Raw genomic sequence first — 20,236 nt, 5'->3', positions numbered from 1 at the left:
TTTAACCTCCCACCTTCACCAGTGAAGAGATCATCCAAAATGAAAATAAATAAGGAAACACAAGCTTTAAATGATACGCTAAACAAGATGGACTTAATTGATATTTATAGAACATTCCATCCAAAAACAACAGAATACAGTTTCTGCTCAAGTGCTCATGGAACATTTTCCAGGATAGACCATATCTTGGGTCACAAATCGAGCCTTGGTAAATTTAAGAAAATTGAAATTGTATCAGGTATCTTTTCTGACCACAGCTCTATGAGACTAGATATCAATTATAGGGAAAAAACTGTAAAAAATACAAATACATGGAAGCTAAACAATACACTACTAAATAACCAAGAGATCACTGAAGAAATTAAAGAGAAAATCAAAAAATACCTAGAAACAAATGACAATGAAAACATGACGACCCAAAGCCTATGAGATACAGCAAAAGCAGTTCTAAGAGGGAAGTTTACAGCAATACAATCCTACCTCAAGAAACAAGAAACATCTCAAATAAACAACCTAACTTTACACCTAAAGCAGTTAGAGAAAGAAGAACAAAAAAACCCCGAAGTTAGCAGAAGGAAAGAAATCATAAAAATCAGATCAGAAATAATGAAAAAGAAATGAAGGAAACAATAGAAAAGATCAATAAAACTAAAAGCTAGTTCTTTGAGAAGATAAACAAAATTGATAAACCATTAGCCAGACTTATCAGGAAAAAAAGGGAGAAGACAAATCAATAGGCTTAGAAATGAAAAAGGAGTAGTAACAACTGCAGAAATACAGAAATACAAAAGATCATGAGAGATTACTACAAGCAACTATATGCCAATAAAATGGACAACCTGGAAGAATGGTAAAATTCTTAGAAAATTTTACCTTCTGAGACTGAACCAGGAAGAAATAGAAAATATAAACAGACCAATCACAAGCACTGACTGTGATTAAAAATCTTCCAACAAGGGCTTCCCTGGTGGCGCAGTGGTTGAGAGTCCCCCTGCCAATCCAGGGGATACGGGTTCGTGCCCTGGTCCCGGAAGATCCCACATGCCGCGGAGCAGCTGTGCCCGTGAGCCATGGCCACTGAGCCTGCACGTCCGGAGCCTGTGCTCCGCAATGGGAGAGGCCACAACAGTGAGAGGCCCGTGTACTGAAAAAAAAAACTTGCAACAAAAGCCCAGACCAGATGGCTTCACAGGTGAATTCTATCAAACATTTAGAGAAGAGCTAAAACCCATCCTTCTCAAACTCTTCCAAAATATAGCAGAGGCAGGAACACTCCCAAACTCATTCTATAAGGCCACCATCACCCTGATACCAAAACCAGACAAAGATACTACAAAAAAAGAAAATTACAGATGAATATCACTGATGAATGTAGATGCAAAAATCGTCAATAAAATGCTAGCAAACAGAATCCAACAACACATTAAAAGGATCATACACCGTGATCAAGTGGGATTTATCCCAGGGATGCAAGGATTCTTCAATATATGCAAATCAATCAATGTGATGCACTATATTAACAAATTGAAGAATAAAAACCATATGATCATCTCAATAGATGCAGAAAAAGCTTTTGACAAAATTCAACACCCATTTATGATAAAAAATACTCTCCAGAAAGTGGGCATAGAGGGAACATACCTCAACATAATAAAGGCCATATACAACAAACCCACAGCAAACATCATTCTCAATGGTGAAAAACTGAAAGCATTTCCTCTAGGATCAGGAAGAAGACAAGGATGTCCACTCATACCACTATTATTCAACATAGTTTTGGGAGTCCTAGCCACGGCAATCAGAGAAGAAAAAGAAATAAAAGGAATACAAATTGGAAAAGAAGAAGTAAAACTGTCACTGTTTGCAGATGACATGATACTATACATACAGAATCCTAAAGATGCCACCAGAAAACTACTAGAGCTAATCAATGAATTTGGTAAAGTTGCAGGTTACAAAATTAATGCACAGAAATCTCTTGCATTCCTATATACTAATGATGAAAAATCTGAAAGAGAAATTAAGGAAACACTCCCATTTACCATTGCAACAAAAAGAATAAAATATCTAGGAATAAACCTACCTAGGGAGACAAAAGACCTGTATGCAGAAAACTGTAAGACACTAATGAAAGAAATTAAAGATGATACCAACAGATGGAGAGATATACCATGCTCTTGGATTGGAAGAATCTTTATTATAAAAATGACTCTACTACCCAAAGCAATCTACAGATTCAATGCAATCCCTATCAAATTACCATTGGCATTTTTTACAGAACTAGAACAAAAAGTCTTAAAATTTGTATGGAGACACAACAGACCCCGAATAGCCAAAGCAGCCTTGAGGGGAAAAAGTGGAGCTGGAGGAATCAGACTCCCTGACTTTAGACTATACTACAAAGCTACAGTAATCAAGACAATATGGTACTGGCACAAAAACAGAAATATAGATCAATGGAACAAGATAGAAAGCCCAGAGATAAACCCATGCACCTATGGTCAGCTACTCTATGACAAAGGAGGCAAGGATATACAATGGAGAAAAGACAGTCTCTTCAATAATTGGTGCTGGGAAAATGGGCAGCTACATGTAAAAGAATGAAATTAGAACACTCCCTAACACCATACATAAAAATAAACTCAAAATGGATTAGAGACCTAAATGTAAGACCAGACACTATAAAACTCTTAGAGGAAAACATAGGAAGAACACTCTTTGACATAAATCACAGCAAGATCTTTTTGATCCACCTCCTAGAGTAATGGAAATAAAAACAAAAATAAACAAATGGGACCTAATGAAACTTCAAAGCTTTTGCACAGCAAAGGAAACCATAAATAAGACGAAAAGACAACCCTTAGAATGGGAGAAGATATTTACAAATGAATCAACAGACAAAGGATTAATGTCCAAAATATATAAGCAACTCATGCAGCTCAATATTAAAAAACAAACAACCAAATCCAAAAATGGGCAGAAGACCTAAATAAACATTTCTCCAAAGAAGACATACAGTTGGCCAAGAAGCACACGGAAAGCTGCTCAACATCACTAAGAATTAGAGAAATACAAATCAAAACTACAATGAGGTATCACCTCACAGCAGTTAGAATGGGCATCATCAGAAAATCTACAAACAACAAATGCTGGAGAGGGTGTGGAGAAAAGGGAACCCTCTTGCACTGTTGGTGGGAATGTAAATTGATACAGCCACTATGGAGAATAGTATGGAGATTCCTTAAAATACTAAAAATAGAATTACCATATGACCCAACAATCCCAGTACTGGGCATATACCCAGAGAAACCCATAATTCAAAAAGACACATGCACCCCAATGTTCATTGCAGCACTGTTTACAATAGTCAGGTCATGGAAGCAACCTAATTGCCCATCGACAGACCAATGGATAAAGAAGATGTGGTACATATATACAATGGAATATTACTTAGCCATAAAAAGTAATGAAATTAGGTCATTTGTTGAGACGTGGATGGATCTAGAGACTGTCATACAGAGTGAAGTAAGTCAGAAAGAGAAAAACAAATATCATATATTAATGCAGGTATGTGGAACCTAGAAAAATGGTACAGATGAACTGGTTTGCAGGGCAGACATTGAGACACAGATGTAGAGAACAAACATATGGACACCAAGGGGGGAAAGCGGTGGGGATATGGTGGTGGTGGTGTGTGATGAATTGGGCAATTGGGATTGACATGTATACACTGATGTGTATAAAATTGATGACTAATAAGAACCTGCTGTATAAAAAAATAAATAAAATTCAAAAAAACAAAAAAACACAACAACAACCAAAACCAAAAATGTGCAGAAGACCTAAATAGACATTTCTCCAAAGAAGATATACAGATTGCCAACAGACACATGAAAGGATGCTCAACATCACTAATCATTAGAGAAATGCAAATCAAAACTATAATGTGGTATCACCTCACACCAGTCAGAATGGCCATCATCAAAAAATGTACAAACAATAAATGCTGGAGAGGGCATGGAGAAAAGGGAACACTCTTACACTGTTCGTGGGAATGTAAATTGATACACAGATGTTGAGAATGGACCTGAGGATGCAGGGAGTGGGAAGGGTAAGCTGGGACGAAGTAAGAGAGTGTTATGGACATATATACACTACCAAATGTAAAATAGATAGCTAGTGGGAAGCAGCAGCATAGCACAGGGAGATCAGCTCAGTGCTTTGTGTCCACCTAGAGGGTGGGATAGGGAGGGTGAGAGGGAGAAGCAAGAGGGAAGAGATTAGGGGATATATGTATATGTATAGCTGATTCACTTTGTTAGCAGAAGCTAACAGAACATTGTAAAGCAATTATACCTCAATAAAGATGTTAAAAAGGGCTTCCCTGGTGGTGCAGTGGTTGAGAGTCTGCCTGCCGATGCAGGGGATACAGATTCGTGCCCCGGTCCGGGAAGATCCCACATGCCGCGGTGCGGCTGGGCCTGTGAGCCATGGCTGCTGAGCCTGCGCGTCCGGAGCCTGTGCTCCGCAATGGGAGAGGCCACAGCAGTGAGAGGCCTGCATACTGCAAAAAAAAAAAAAAAAAAAAAAAAGATGTTAAAAAAAATAATTTAAAAAAATGATGTCAGGGACCAGGCTGCTTGTATTTGAATCTTGGTACCACTCCTGTGTGCCTTTGGGCAAGTTACTTAACTTCTCTGGGCCTCAGTTCCCTTATATGTAAAATAGGTATGCTAATAGTACCTACGGCATAGGGTTGTGAGAAATCAACTGAGTGAATATATGTATGTCTGGCTCCTACTAAGCCGTATATAAATGTTAGCTTTATCATTTAGTGTAGTTACATACTAAGTGTACACAAAATTCAAATTCTCTGGTAATAAAAGAAATGCATAACCAAACAAGAAAAGACCTGCTTTTGGCTTGCCAGGTAGGCATATATTGAAAAGATTGTGAGTCCTCAGTGTTGTCTGCTTTGCTTGTGGAAGGTAGACTGGTTCAGCCTTTTGGAGGGCGATCAAACTCCACATTCTCTTTGGCTCAGCACTACCATCTCTAGGAATTTATTCTAAAGAAATGATCAGAGAAATATTGAAAAATTGGAAACATGAAGTTTTATGGGAAGGAAACTGTTTAAATGCATTGTGGTTCATCCTTACAATGACGTATTATAGAAACTTTAAAATGATGCTCTATATACTTCAATTAAAAAATAATAAAATGATGATCTAGGTCCATATAAAGTGGACACTAAATGCTCTGCTATAACTGACATGAAGTGGGAAAGAAGCAAGTACAAAATGGTACAGTGTAGTATGGTAGCATGATCCAATATTTATTTTTTTTAAACTATATGTATTTATATCTACGCAGAGTGTATTAACGAATCGGTAGGCTGAGGTTATTTCCAGATGGTTCAGTTATGGGTGGTTTTTAATAACTTTCTAAATTTTCTAAATTTTATACAATAATAATTTTACAATGAGAAAAAACATAAACCTATTTTCATTTTGAAAAACAAAAAACAAACAAAAAAAGAATCCACACAATTCAGCTATGTGGGCTTCCCATTGAGAGCAGTTGTCCTCAGTCTTGGCTGTATGTTAGAGTCACCCAGCGAGCTCTAGAAAATTCCAGTTCTTGAGTCCCATCCCTGGGGATTCTGATATGGTAAGAGTTGAGGCATCAGGACTTTTCAGAGGGACGCTAATGTACATCCAGGATACACCTGGGGCTGGAGTTGTTGTTTGGAGATGATTGGTGGACACACAGGACCCAGATTGGGTGTTTTCCTCAAATTGGGTGCCTCCTTAGGACTTTAAACCAAAGTATGCCCTAAGGATGAGATATGATTCAGGGTAAAGCCCACTTGACTTATTTGTATATGGACAAGGCCTGGACAAGTACACCCTCAACATAATCCTAGTACATTGCAAAGATGGCTTAGGATCTTTCTTCATTCTTAGTGTCTTTCCTCATGATGACTGTTCTCAATGTCCTCAAAGTCCTTTGAGAGTCTGATGGTAACTGCTGTCACTTACTGAGCACCTTCAAAGGGCCAGGTACTTTACAAAGTGCTTTACTTGTATCAAGCCATTTAGTCCTCCAAACAACCTTTTAAAGGAGGTGCTATTAGTATCCCCATTTTTCATATTAGGAAAATAAGGCTCAGAATATTTATGTGACTGACCCATATCATGGCTGGTCAGTGGCAGGGCAGGGATTTTAACCCAGGAGGTCTTGCTCTAGAGCTGGCATGTTTAACCATTGGCTTGGAATAATTTATCCAGAAAAATGCCTTTGCTCAGATGCACCCATTAGCATGCAGTTCCATGGGTCCATAGATGCCTACAGCTGTGCATGAACCCAGGAAAGAGCCATTCTCCAGGGAGAAAGCCACATGTGGTGCAGTATTGCCCTTGCTGTAGCCACTGCCCTCCTCATACCCCAAGTATAGATAATGTGGCAGCCCCTGCCCACCAAGGGTCCCCTGCCAACAAAGAGTGGTCATCTCTCTCCATGTCATTGCCAAGGTGGGTGCTTAGAGCTGCAGTTGCTCTTGTGGGCACTGTTCAGGAAAGGTCTGTGCTATGCCCTGCCTCTGTTGGGTCTGGCCTTCCAGGACAGTGAACCACAGGCTCACCCACACAGCCTAAGGATGTTGTCTTCTGTTCTCCAATGTAGATCCTGGAAAACACTCCTGAAAACCACCCAGACCACAGCCACTTGAAACACGCCCTGGAGAAGGCAGAGGAGCTGTGCTCCCAGGTGAACGAAGGGGTGCGGGAGAAGGAGAACTCGGACCGGCTGGAGTGGATCCAGGCCCATGTGCAGTGTGAAGGCCTGTCTGAGGTAGTGCCTTAGGGTGTGACCTGGGTGTCCCCCACTGAGCCTTGGCAACTGGCCTGAAGGAGGATGAGAAAAAAACATGAATTGTCCTCCCCGTTGGCCTCCAGTTTGCTAATTCTCTCTCCAGCTGCTTCTAATCTACTGAGTTTTTATTTCAATTATTTTCTTTTACCCTTTCCAGCATTCTAGTTATTTTCTCTAATCTGCTGGTTTCTTTCCTGTCTTGTTCTTTTCACAAATGACCATGCTTCTCATTTATTTCCTAACACATTTTAGATATATTCTTATATATTTCAGATCTGATCATTCCATTAACTCAGGTTACAAGTTTCACTGTTTTGTCTGTTGCTTCTGCTAGTTCTCACCACACATGTCTGTTTCTCTGTATGTACTTTGATTTTTGATTGTGAGCTCAACATTCCTTGGAACTTTATTTGTGGGATCTTTGAGGTCTGAAGTTGTATTCCTCCTGCAAGGATTGCTAGCTACCAGGATCACCCTAAATTAAATATAGAGGGATTTTCAGATCACACTAGTGTGTGAATTGTGGTTGTAAACTTAAGTGAGAACTGCATTGTGGTTACAAATTCTCAGGGACATTTTTTTTCCCTCCACTTACACCAAGTTCAAAAACAAGCAAGTTTTCTTGCTCATCCCTTCTGTGCTGAGTTTACTTGTCATTCTTCCTTTGGAGTCCAGCTTTTTGGGATCTCCTATTATCTCATGTGGGCCCTGGATATATCTCCTGTCTCTTGCACCCTCCATAGCCTTTAAAATGGAAGCTTAAGGTCACCAGATTTAAGAAAGACTCTCAGGGCTAAAGCCAGCTTAGGGGCTTGTTTATCTTCCAGGGTTCACATGTTCATGCTGTTTTTGGCCTCTGCAAATTTCTTATTTTCATTTTTAATTATTACCACTTCACTTGCATTTAAAAACTACAGTTCTATATTTTATTCGGTTCTGAAATTTTTCACTGGGTGAGTCACACTCTAGTCCACCATACTACCAGAAACAGAGTCTCTCCTGTAGTATTTGATTCTCTTCTTGTCCCTTATCTTTACTTTGGTCTCATTCATTCTTTCTGCCTGTTCTCACTCTCTTTCTCTTTGCCTCTGTACACACACACAGATACACACATACATTCACACATTCATGCACACACACCATTGACTAGGGTTTACCAAAATGCCCAGGCAGACTGTCTCCCTCACCCACTCTCCCTGTGGCTCCTTCCTTCTTACAAGCTTCAAAGGCATTCACTACCTGAGGAAGTTACACCACTGCTTCCTCCCTGCCCTGCCTCCTGTCCCCCTTCCGCGAAGGTGTGGGATAACCAAGTTATGGAAGCAGCCATGTGGAAACCGAGGTGATGGATGTGGGTTCCCATTTTGGAACTGTGTTGATAAGCAATCCAGGGGCATTCACTGGTTGGTTGGCTTACTTATTCATTCATTCATTCAATAAACATTTACTGAGCACCTGCCCATGTGCCTTGCTCAGTACTAAACACTGAGGACATGGAAATCAATAAGATGTGACCTACACTATCTCGAGTAGCCTACAGTCCTGGACCAAGTAGAGGGATCAAACCAATTTTTACCACACAATGTGAGACATTATGAGGCAGATCTAGGTGCCAAGTGCTGTTGGACACTCATGGAGGAAGGAACTGTCGTGGAGGGATTCAGGGACATGTTGGAGAAGGTGACACTAGGCTGGGTGTTGAAGGATGAAGATACCTCTCCAGGAGAGAATCCAGGGGGAGGGCATTTCAGTGGAGGGCATAGCCTGTGCAGGACTTGGGTGAGCAATGTAGGGTGATAGGTGATAAGCTTTAAGGCAAGTTGAAGCCAGGGCAAGGAAGGGCTGTGTATCATTCCAAGGAGCATTAACTTGATCCTGAAGACAGTAGACTTGAACAGCTCCTGAATCTGCCAGCCTGAAGTGCAACTATGCACTTTTTCTTTTTTTTTTCAAAGTTCCCTATCTTCTTTCTTTCTTTCTTTCTTTTTTTTTTTTCTCTGTCTTTCTTTTTGCCACACTGCATGGCTTGCAGGATCTTAGTTCCCCGACCAGGGATCAAACCCAGCCCCAGCAGTGAAAGTACAGAGTCCTAACCAATGGACCACTGGGGAGTTCCCCTCGCTGTACACTTTTAAAGGGGTCCTTCCCTGAGTCTTAGGGCTGTAGTCACGGGACTCAGTGAGGCCTGGGTCTTCATCTTAGAACATTAAGAATAGGGAATTCCCTGGTGGTCCAGTGGTTAGGACTCCACACTTCCACTGCAGGGGCATGGGCTTGGGGGACTAAGATCCCGCATGCCACATGGCACGGCCAAAAAAAACCCCTCAAAACATTAAGAATAAAATAAACTCTTGTCATTTGCTTTTTTGTGATGTATATACCCTCTTTGAAATAGACTGTTGTCCTTCTTTAGTGATCGATCCTTCCTGGCTATTGTACACCAGCTTTCTGTATGGTCTGTTTTGTCTGTACAGTCAGGGTTCACGATCGTGGGGAGGGGGCATGTTGGCTTCCGTTTCCTGGCCCAGATCTGGACACACACCGGTGATTAAGTTTCAAATAAATGCCACTTTGGCATTCTTGTCTTAAGATCAAGAACTATCAAGACTGTTCCCAATTCACATATGTTCAGTGTTAGCCTGGCCAGTTGGAGGCTCTAACCTTTGAGTGTGAATAAACCACCTCACCTCTATGTCATCCAAGTGAATTGCTAGATTCATTGCCCCCAAGTGGCTTGAACTCTCTCTTGGTGAGTAAGAAGGGCTAGATTGACATCCTTTGAAGGCTCCCTTTGTGGTGTCACCTTCAGTCCTTGGGGCTCCCTCAGAACCGCAGTGGGAGGTTAGAGGCTCTCGTCCCTCCTTGTACCTGAGAACAGAGTGAACTGGTCACTCTTCCTTGCTGCCTATAGGTCTCTGGTCATAGAGGCCCCACTGATTCTTTCTCCCACACTGGAGGCAGACAGGTGGCCAGCAGCATCTCTTGGGGAATGTGTGTTGTGAACTGTCGCCTCTTCATTAATACTCTTCTCAGGGAGGTCTGTAGGGTGCATAGCTCTGGAGAGAGCCTCAGCCTTGAAGGCTGCTGGATGGAGGATACCCCTGGGGCCCAAGTGTGGGCAGGTGGAGACCTGAAGTTCTGACTCCTGCCTGGATCGTATCACTTCCTGGGCACAGCTGTGGCCTTCCCCTCCCTCAGTCTCTCCCCCGCTATCCAAAAGGGGGGCCTTAGTGGGGTCATATCTTCTACAGTCTCCATCTGCCCCTTTAGAACCTGCTCACAGGAGATGATGGAGCCCAGGGGGAATGATAGAGCATGAGATGATAGAGCCCAGGGGGATGACCTGTCCCCTTCACATTTTCAGGACCAGTGAGTTGGGTGAGATTTAATGGACACCAACAGTGTCTGTTCTGCTTGGCTTTGAGGCATCTGTCAGCACCACTGAGTTTTGTAGTCCACCCATGTGGTAGGGGCCTGGACTCAAGCTGAGCCTTGGAAAGTAGCATTTGTCCTGTGGAACTGTACAGAGAGAGTCGCTGCTGCTTTCCAGAACCGCGTAGGACTGTCTGAGCCTGTGCAGGGCCATCATTGGAGCTGGTTCACGCCACCTCCGGCAGACTAGCCTGCACACAGCACATACCCATCAAGGAGGGAGAGGGCTGAGTGTTTTCTTCCTGCTGCCCAGTTTCCCCAATAAGTACAAGGGAGAAAAGCACCAGTCGCCCTGAGACACTGAGCAGACCTCAAGGAAAAGCATTAAGATTATAGCCAAAGTTATCTTGACACATGGAATCTCCAGAACCACGACTTTGGCTTCTTGGCTCCAAAAGTCCCTGCCTGAAGTTTTCAAAACATTCCTTGATTTGAGTTTAAGTTACAGGCCTCAGATTCTGATGGAGTCCATGCTTCCAGATGCAGAAAAACAAACCAAAAAAATGACCTCACTTCATCGTGTCTTCTTTGGGTTTTGTTTTCCTTTCTCAGCAACTTGTGTTCAATTCAGTGACCAATTGCTTGGGACCACGCAAGTTTCTGCACAGTGGGAAACTCTACAAGGCCAAGAGCAACAAGGAACTGTATGGCTTCCTCTTCAACGACTTCCTCCTGCTGACCCAAATCATAAAGCCCCTGGGCTCTTCGGGCACTGACAAAGTCTTCAGCCCCAAATCGAACCTGCAGTATAAAATGTACAAAACCGTAAGTTTGATTCTAGATTGCAACATCAGGGTTGACATTTGGGGGAGGAGGAAGTTTCCAAAAGGAGCATTTCAGCAGGGTTTGGGGGCTGTGGCATACAGGAAGTGCAGGGGCTGAGGCAGGATTTAGGGTGACCACAGCATCATGGGTCCAGCAGTATCAGAAAAGGAACAACGAAACATCTATTAGCTGTCAAGTGGCTACTGGGTCCCCCAGATGTGTTGAAGGTATGCCTTGCCCTGGTGGGGTTCCCGGTCTAGTGTGGCAGGTGTGGGAAAGCTCGAGACTAGAACTCAAGCACCCACTTCCCGAACATTCCCAGATCTCCCTCCAAACTTCTCAAGATGGTTTGGAACATCTGTGCCCCTCACCTTTTTCCAGCAAAAGCCAATCTAAATAGTCAACGTCTAGAGAATTTTCCTAAGCCCTTTATTTGGTCTGCTTCTACGTGCATGGCTGTGTTTTTTGTTTTGTTTTGTTTGTTTGTTTTTTGCGGTACGCGGGCCTCTCCTTTTTGTGGCCTCTCCCGTTGCGGAGCACAGGCTCCGGACGCGCGGGCTCAGCGGCCATGGCTCACGGGCCCAGCCGCTCCGCGGCATGTGGGATCTTCCCAGACCGGGGCACGAACCCGCGTCCCCTGCATTGGCAGGCGGACTCTCAACCACTGCGCCACCAGGGAAGCCCTGGCTGTGTTTGTGTGTCTTCGTGTCATGGGATATTGTTTTTCTAAACTTGTCTCTGTGTGGGTATTTTCACAGAAGAATTTTCTCTGAAGCAGCAGTTAGCTTTATTTTGGGAAAAAGCACAATGTACTTATGTAGATTGTCACTAGCAGCTTTGTATGAACAACTTGGAGAGAATTGCTTGGAGGTACAATTGATGGAGACTGCTGATTAGGATATACTATGAGAAAAACAGACCCATCAGTTCTTATTCTGGAGGACTTTAAAAATACCCGCAAAATGGAGGGGGGAAATCCATATTTATAATTTGCAGTATCTGAAAGTTAGTATGAACACAAAATCATTATTCTGGTATAGTTTACTGAAACACCCTCCCACCCCCGCCGCAGACACACACATACACACACACACCCTCACCCTCAGTCTAGTTTATTAGAACACGTGCACGTAAGCACACACACATACTCATACTTTACTGCAATACACGGCCCCCAGTCTGGTTTAGTAATGGCTGTGCATTATTTTTCAGCCTATTTTCCTGAATGAGGTTCTAGTAAAATTACCCACTGACCCTTCCGGGGATGAACCCATCTTCCACATTTCCCACATTGACCGAGTCTACACGCTCCGAGCAGAAAGCATAAACGAAAGGTAAGACCTGCCTCCTCACCGGCACTGGGCGCCCAGGTCCCACCAGGTGTAGGACAGACGTGGCATATTTAATTAATCAGCAGGTCCCAACGTTCCTTCAGTTGCAATGCCATCCCCTCTGGCTGGAGGTGGGGCGGGGGCATGAGGGTGGGGCGGTCTTAATACGTTTTTCTAGAGCCTCTCAGAAGTTTGACCCATGGCATGAATTCTGCAAAGTAAAATGCATTGAAATGAATTTTGCTTGAGAATTTTTAAAAAAGCAATTGTCAGAATTTGAGATAAATGAAGCATCTCATTTCCCAAGGTTTCCCAGGTGGCAGAAACTAATAGGAAAGTGATTTGGGGATTGATAGGACCACCTAATCCTGACCCCCCACTCCTCAGCTGGCTCCCCTGGACAGACATTCTGGATCCTAGAACTATGGGCATTTTTGCTTTAATCTCATCTTGAAGGTTCTGCCCCTGAGCCAAATGAAACAGATTATTTTCTGAAAGGTGAACTTGACATAAGACCTACAGCGTTCCAAGAGCATTTGTGCCCCAAAGCAGGAAATTGGCTAAAGTCGTCATGCATATGCTTCTCGGGAAAAGGAAGGCGAAAACATCACGCCAAGATGTTGGGGAAAGCCAAGATGCTTTCCCCAGCGTGTGTGTGCTCTTTCACAGAAAGTGGTTCCTTATCTGGGAAATGGTTTCTTTCCTTGGATGGTTTAGTAAGAGAAATCCTTCTGGCCTTATTGGATTAGGCAAATATGTGATGCTTTTCAAGAAGGAAGGAAGAGGAGGTGTTGCCAACATCTCCTCCAGGGCAGCATTTATCATCATAGATTTTCTTCCACGGGGACGCAAACTCAGGTCTTGAGTACATCAGTAAAAATGTCACTCGTGCCTTTGTTGTGCATGGAAGAAATCATGATTAGCACCATGGGACATAAAACCAGACTTTCTTTGCTGAGCGTTTGTTGTAAAAATCAAACGAACAAGGCAGAGTCCTAGAAACTGAATTTGTACAGACCTGGAGCCTGAGTTCTGTTTGGCACCATTCTGTCTCTTCCTTTCCAAGGACCGCTTGGGTGCAGAAAATCAAAGCTGCTTCTGAACTCTACATAGAGACAGAGAAGAAGAAGCGGGAGAAGGCGTACCTGGGTAAATGCATCGCTGAGCAGGGGGGCCTGGGATCCCGCAGAGTGGCGGCAGAGAGCCATTTGGTTGTGCCTAGAACCCTTAGAGCTGGAAGATGGGCCTGGGGGTAGGGGAGAGCCTGAGGGGGCAGGCAGGTGGAAGAGGGAGAGCGGGGTGCAGGGTGAGGGGTGGAGGGCAGATTCCAGGATCAAGGAAGCAAGAATTCAAGGCGGGGTAGGGCTGGGGAATTGTTCTTTCAGGGGAGTATAAGACGGATCATGAGGCAAACCAGAAAGGCAGCAAATCCTAAACAGGAGCATTTTGTGTTGTTTCTCCTGCTGTCATAGTCCGTTCCCAAAGGGCCACAGGCATTGGAAGGTTGATGGTGAACGTGGTTGAGGGCATTGAACTGAAACCCTGTCGGTCACACGGTAAGGACCCAAGAGGCCCCCTCTAGCACATATTAGTGGTGGAAGCCTTTTCTGCATCCCCTCCACCTGGCTTTAAAACAAATGTGCTATTTCCAGAATCCTCAATTTCCTTCCAGACTTGGTTTTTGTAGCACTTGTTAAAAAAATTTTTTTAAAAATTCTTTTCCACTGTTTTGCTTTCGAGAGAGATCTGAGTGGCTGCCCTTTCACAATACAGTCAGCCCCTCTGTATCTGCAGGTTCTGAACCTGCGGATTCAACCAACTGCTGATGGAAAATATTCGAAGAAAATTCGAAAACTTTCCAAAAAGCAAAACTTGAATTTGCCACACACCGGCAACGTTTTACATAGCAGTTACATTGTATTAGGTGTTACATGTAATCTAGAGATGATTTAAAGTATATGGGAGGATGTGGGTAGCAAAGACTATACCATTTTATCTAAGGGACTTGAGCATCTGAGGATTTGGGTATTTGTGGAGGGTTCTGGAATCAGTCCCCGTGGATACTGAGGGATGACTGTGGTTTTGACACAATCTAGGACTAAAGTGAGGAGGCAGGAAAGGCTTAGTTTTGAAGCCCACTAATGTAATTATTTAAGTATTATGAATAGTTAAGTAGTATACTTTAAGTATGATGCTGGATTCTGTGAGTTTCCGCCTGGATTCTCCATTTTATGCAGCTTATTAAGTGTGGCATTGGAGTGAGATCAAAATGAGGGGTGTAGCGGGGACAGCTGCCACATGACTGTGACCCCACCACGCTCACCCAGGAGAGCTGGGTGGCACGCGGGAGCCAAGCAGGCTCTGTTCCCTCTAGGAAAGAGTAACCCGTACTGCGAGGTGACCATGGGCTCCCAGTGTCACATCACCAAGACAATCCAGGACACTCTGAACCCCAAGTGGAATTCCAACTGCCAGTTCTTCATCAAAGACCTGGAGCAGGAGGTCCTCTGCATCACCGTGTTTGAGAGGGACCAGTTCTCTCCAGACGGTGAGTAAAAAGCAGCCCCGAGGCACCCTTCCCCTTTTGCTGTCACTTGGCTTTCATGGATAAATATTTTCTACCTGGGAACTTAGTGCCCAGAATTTCTTGGGCTTCCTGCCAGAGAGATGAGGTTGGCATAAGACAAGACTCAGCATCCCCTGGAAAGAGGCCTTCACTGATGCCGGGTTGTCTCGGAGAAGGTGGACAAAGCATGCTTGGTCTAGAGTGGTCCAGCTGCCCTAGACAAAGACCATGGTCCTGTGCTTCCCCAAAGCAAGTAAATGCAGAGAGAGCTATACCACAAAGCCTCCGCCCAATTCTTTAGTTCTTGGCTAAAAGCTATGGTGAAAATTCATAAAACTAGCCAGTAGAGCAAGAAGAACAGTAGCCCACAAAAAATGTGGCAGAATCAATCAGTGCCCTTTGGGTGACATTTCTGGTTAATTAAAGGGATGGAATTGTGTTGGATGCATCATCCCTTCAACCAACTTCTTGTTTCTGCTTGAGCCTGGGAAAAAAATGGGACTGGCAATGATTCTGAGAAACTTCTCTCTCTCTTCCTCAACCCAACAAAAATAAGAGAGTAAGTTTAAAGATTGCGGTCTCAACTTAATTATATTCAAAGGAGTAAAATTAAGTGCTAGGAGTGAGGGTCCAGTGCAGGCATAATCTGTGCAAGGCTTAAATTGCTCCACGTGGCTTTTGTCTTTTAGTACTTTTATATGAATTATCTCATTGTGAATTAGTTACTATTAATTATTGCCCAAAGATGGTCACATAGCTGGCTAAATGTTAGAACATGACCAGAACAATCTGACTCTTAAGTCTGGGCTCTTAAGCACTGTGTTTCAATGGCAATTTGTTTTTAAATTTATTTATTTTATTTATTTATTTTTGGCTGCGTTGGGTCTTCCATGCTGCGCACATGCTTTCTCTAGGTGCAGCGAGCGTGCTCACTAGTTGTGGCTTACGGGCTCTAGAGCGCAGGCTCAGTACTTGTTGTACACAGGCTTAGTTGCTCCGCGGCATGTGGGACCTTCCCAGAGCAGGGATTGAACCCGTGTCCCCTGCATTGGCAGGTGGATTCTCAACCACTGAGCTACCAGGGAAGTCCCTCACTGGCAGTTTTTATTCTGATAAATCAAGGCTTGAGGTTGGATTTCTTTTTTTTTGTAGTAGTGAAATACCACGACACAATGGCAGCTCCACTAGAGTTTAAATCGCAAATCCTAGTATTGTTCTTACTTCAAAGATCATTTCCATGAAATGCACAAGGGGCAAAATAAACCGGTATCTTCCACCAGAAAAAATTCCCAGGTTTTAACCGTTGAAAGAAAAGCTGTTTCCTGTACAAGTGTTCCTGGATCATAGGATATTCCAAAAACTAATTGTTGAATGAAAAAATGAAGGAGTTAATGGTCTGGAGGCCCGTTTAACACCATTGTGCATTTGCACAGCATCAAAAATGGTTTCAAACACGCTCACATCCATTCTCATACTGACACTCAGTATTTGATAAAAAGTGGTGTTGAGATTGTCCTGGGAGCATATGGTCCCAGGAGCATGCAGCTCCCATGCTGTCACCTCCTCCCCACACCCTCGAGTTTGCTCTCTGGCACTTACAGTGGTGCATTATAAGGACCAGCCCTTGTTCACCATCCTTGACTTTTCGAAAAGGAGTGTAACATCACGAAGCATGTTCCTGGGACAACCCCTGGGAGAAACTACTGTCCAATTTTTGTCCCAGAAATAGCCGACTTTCTTCTGGGCAATTTCTTTAAATTTCATGTAAGTTGCATATTGTGCAGCTGATAGGACATCTGTTTCTGCATTGCCTCCCAGGAAGCTCATAGCCCTTTGGGGATCCTCGCGTGTGAGGAAAGTGTGTGTTTTGAGCTCCTTCTGGACTCTCCGTCATCCCCATCCTGGTACGTTTTTGTTTTCACTTCATTTAGAAATTATGCTGGGCTTCCCTGGCGGCGCAGTAGTTAAGAATTCGCCTGCCAATGCAGGGGACAAGGGTTCAAGCCCTGGTCCGGGAAGATCCCACATGCCGCAGAGCAGCTACTGAGCCTGCACTCTAGAGCCCCCAAGGCACAACTACCAAGCTTGCATGCCACAACTACTGAAGCCCATGTGCCTAGAGCCCGTGCTGTGCAACAAGAGAAGCCACTGCAATGAGAAGACCCTGCACTGCAACGAGGAGTAGCCCCTGCTCGCCGCAACTGGAGAGGACCCGCGCGCAGCAACAAAGACCCAATGCAGTCAAAAACTAAGTAAATAAAATAAATAAATTTATTAAAAAAATAAAAACAATAAAAATTATGCTGTCATTGTAGTCCCTGGATTCTCAGAAACTGACCTAACTCCCTTTTGGAAGAAGGAAGAGTATAACAACTTGCTGGGACATTCTCAATATACCAAGTACCTGCCTTGAAGAGAAGGAATCCTCTCTGAGGAGGGTCTGTGTGTTTCTTCTTTCAGATTTTTTGGGTCGAACGGAGATCCGCGTGGCTGACATCAAGAAGGACCAAGGTTCCAAGGGTCCAGTTACAAAGTGTCTCCTGCTGCATGAAGTTCCCACGGGAGAGATCGTGGTCCGCTTGGACCTGCAGTTGTTTGATGAGCCTTAGGGAGCCGCCCCAGGGTGTGCTTGGCAGAGTTCCAGCCTGCGGCAGCAGATGCTGTCTGGAAATGGTGTTGCTTTTCAAGGACCACCGTTTGGTGTTCAGCCACAGGGCAACAGGACAGCAAAGACAGGACCCTCAAAGCTTCTGGGAATACTTCTTGACAATCCTTCCCCCTAAACAATTTCCCATTTTGTGAAGCAAAACTGTGTTTTCCTTTGTTTTCACTGCAGGGCTCCTCATGGCTTCCAGGGTCTTTGAAATCCCATCGCCCCCAGCTACGTTCGGTTGGGAGTCTGGCCCAGCCCTGGGCCTGCGGCTTGAGTCTGGTTACTGTAAAATAGATTTATAAATGCCATGTCTGTATTTTTGGAGAACTCATGTAATCCTCCTGTTTCTTACCTCCACCAGCCTCCAGGTAGGCCCCCTGACCTATGATGCCGAGTCCTTGGTGTGTTTAGAAATAATCATGATGATCTTGTTATTGCTTCAGAATCTCATTCTCCCACTGGGACCTCATTTGAAACGCTCCCCTGCATCTGATCACTTGGGAGATGGTCACCTGATCAGACACTGGTCTAGCTCTTTGAAGAGCTGGTCCATGGAAGATGCCAGCAGTTGTGCTGTTAGAGCTTTTCCAGTCTCCTCCAGGTCTTTTATTGCTAGAGGTCAATGAAAACTATCACTGGCTACTATCAGGTGATCTGATTCTGATTTCCAGCATGCTTGGAAGGTGGTTAAGGAAGGTTGATACCTACCAAGTTATACTCTGCTGGATTAGATCACTGCAGGTCACCCGAAAGGCTACTTTCCGACATTATGGGGTCCTGGTTGCCAGCCCGGTTGGAAAATTCCTCTTGGCTCGGAGGTCCTGTGATGTTTCACAAGAGTAGCTGTTGGTGACCAGATCTGAGCCTACTCTTGCCTGATTATCATGGGAAATTTCCGCAGATGTCCTTGGTACGTTCCCCCCAAAGGCATCCCCAAGGTGTGAGAAGGAAAAGTGACAATCTGTGGAGGAAATCTATTACGTGGTGGGGGAGAGACCCGAGAAGCATGCAAGACCCTCAATTCCAGGGAAGAAGACCTGAGACTCCTTCCCAAACCCTGCTGTAACACAAGCAACCTCTCAGTAATGGAAAAACACATGGCGCGTTGACAGAGTCAGGAGTGTATGAACACGTGCCAAGTCTGGCTTGTGCTCTTTGAGTTTCTCTCCTTAAATGCCAGGAGACAGGCTGCTTAACCACATGAGAACTTGATTCGCTAATGAAAAGCGTGGGCCGTATTTTGTTTGCATGATACTATTCTCATAAACCCAGTTCGTCGTTTTCATCTAATGTCCTTTGCGCGTTCTCTCGGTCCTGGAATCTAGCTTTCCTGTGTGAGACGGTGTTCTCTTTGATTGCAAGTCCTTAGAATTGAATTAGGGTTGTAGAATCACTTTTTGAAGATAGCATCAACCTAGTGGCAGAGTGAACTGCCCACTTTGCTGAATATGTCATGTCATCCTTTCCCATAAGAGCCCTGTCATTGTTCAAGCGATTTTTAAAATGTGTGTGTCAGAAAAGGCAACAAAGTTTACATTTCATACTTTTAAGAAACACTCTATTATTTATTTATTAAAGATAGTGTAGACTTTTGTATCAAGAACAACAGACATAAGTATTTTTTGAAGCAAGCAGATATACCCTTTAGTTAGAAACTCTCAACTGAAGACCTTAGAGACCAGGTTCAACTTCAAGCATGCATTCGTTTACCACTTTCCAGCAGGAGACATGGTTCAAATACTTTAAGTTTCTATTTTTTGATGTTGTTAGGAAACTGTTTTAAATTAAATCTACGAATAGACCTCCCAATCATGCTTTCCTATTTCTATAACAAATACAGTTTGTTCAGTGTCCTTCTGAAGAAGGACATATTACTATGGTAGAAAAAGAAGGGTTACCTGTGTAAATGGGTCATATTGGGTCACCATTCCAATCCCTTTCTTTCTGTTCTCCCTTTTCTTCATCGGCTTTCTTTGCGTGTGAATGCCGGGCATCTCGGTTCATGGAGGGAGGATGCGATGTGCTCAGAGACAAACATCTTGTCATCTTTTTAGGTCCACCAGGTCACCCACCCACAGAGTCCCATTATAGGAATTAATGTAGCATGAAGAAGCAATATGTAAATTTTTTTCCCAAGTGACTATACTGAGCATCCTTTAGATGCTCCTCCAGGGTAGCAATTCTGTCCTTTGTACTCACTGGGGTAATTTGTGAGGTGACTGACCCTCCTTATAGATGAGTCTGGCTGGCCCTCAGATCCAGCTGTGACTCATGAGTCATGCGTGAGATACAGGAATGTGGGTGATGCGTGGAGTCTCAAATTCTTTGACCTCTAGTCCTTCCCTTCTACCTTTTGGGCTGCCTGGGCTGTGTTTCATAGAGATGAAATGTCCTTTGCCCATAACTTTCTATCCCCTAGCTCTTTGCTTTTGAAACACAGGGTTTCTCCAGGCCACTACCTCCTGGCATTCTGACCCCAGCCCTCTAGACACCCCCACAAGCTTCCCTTTTCTCTGAGCTATGCTGACCTCCTCTAAGCCCAGCCAGGGGCCTTTCTGCTCACAGGGCTGTGCCCTGAGCTTCATTCAGACCCAGGGCTGGCCTGACACACAGAGA

The 20,236-nt window shown here is 43.9% G+C and overlaps 1 protein-coding gene across 1 annotated transcript in view; it reads left to right on the top strand.

Moving 5' to 3' along the window:
- ITSN1 (intersectin 1) overlaps positions 1 to 17,576 on the top strand; it is a 248,394-nt gene extending 230,818 nt beyond the window's left edge. Inside the window, exons 34-40 of the mRNA XM_060098529.1 lie at positions 6,685 to 6,852; positions 10,858 to 11,070; positions 12,283 to 12,404; positions 13,468 to 13,550; positions 13,874 to 13,957; positions 14,776 to 14,949; positions 17,428 to 17,576. Coding sequence (XP_059954512.1) covers positions 6,685 to 6,852; positions 10,858 to 11,070; positions 12,283 to 12,404; positions 13,468 to 13,550; positions 13,874 to 13,957; positions 14,776 to 14,949; positions 17,428 to 17,576 — 993 coding nt within the window. The remainder of the gene's footprint in view (positions 1 to 6,684; positions 6,853 to 10,857; positions 11,071 to 12,282; positions 12,405 to 13,467; positions 13,551 to 13,873; positions 13,958 to 14,775; positions 14,950 to 17,427) is intronic.
- Positions 17,577 to 20,236: the final 2,660 nt, after the last annotated feature.

Source organism: Mesoplodon densirostris, chromosome 5, assembly GCF_025265405.1.
Source record: "Mesoplodon densirostris isolate mMesDen1 chromosome 5, mMesDen1 primary haplotype, whole genome shotgun sequence".
NCBI lineage: Eukaryota > Metazoa > Chordata > Mammalia > Artiodactyla > Ziphiidae > Mesoplodon > Mesoplodon densirostris.
This window is presented reverse-complemented; position numbering and strand designations above follow the sequence as displayed.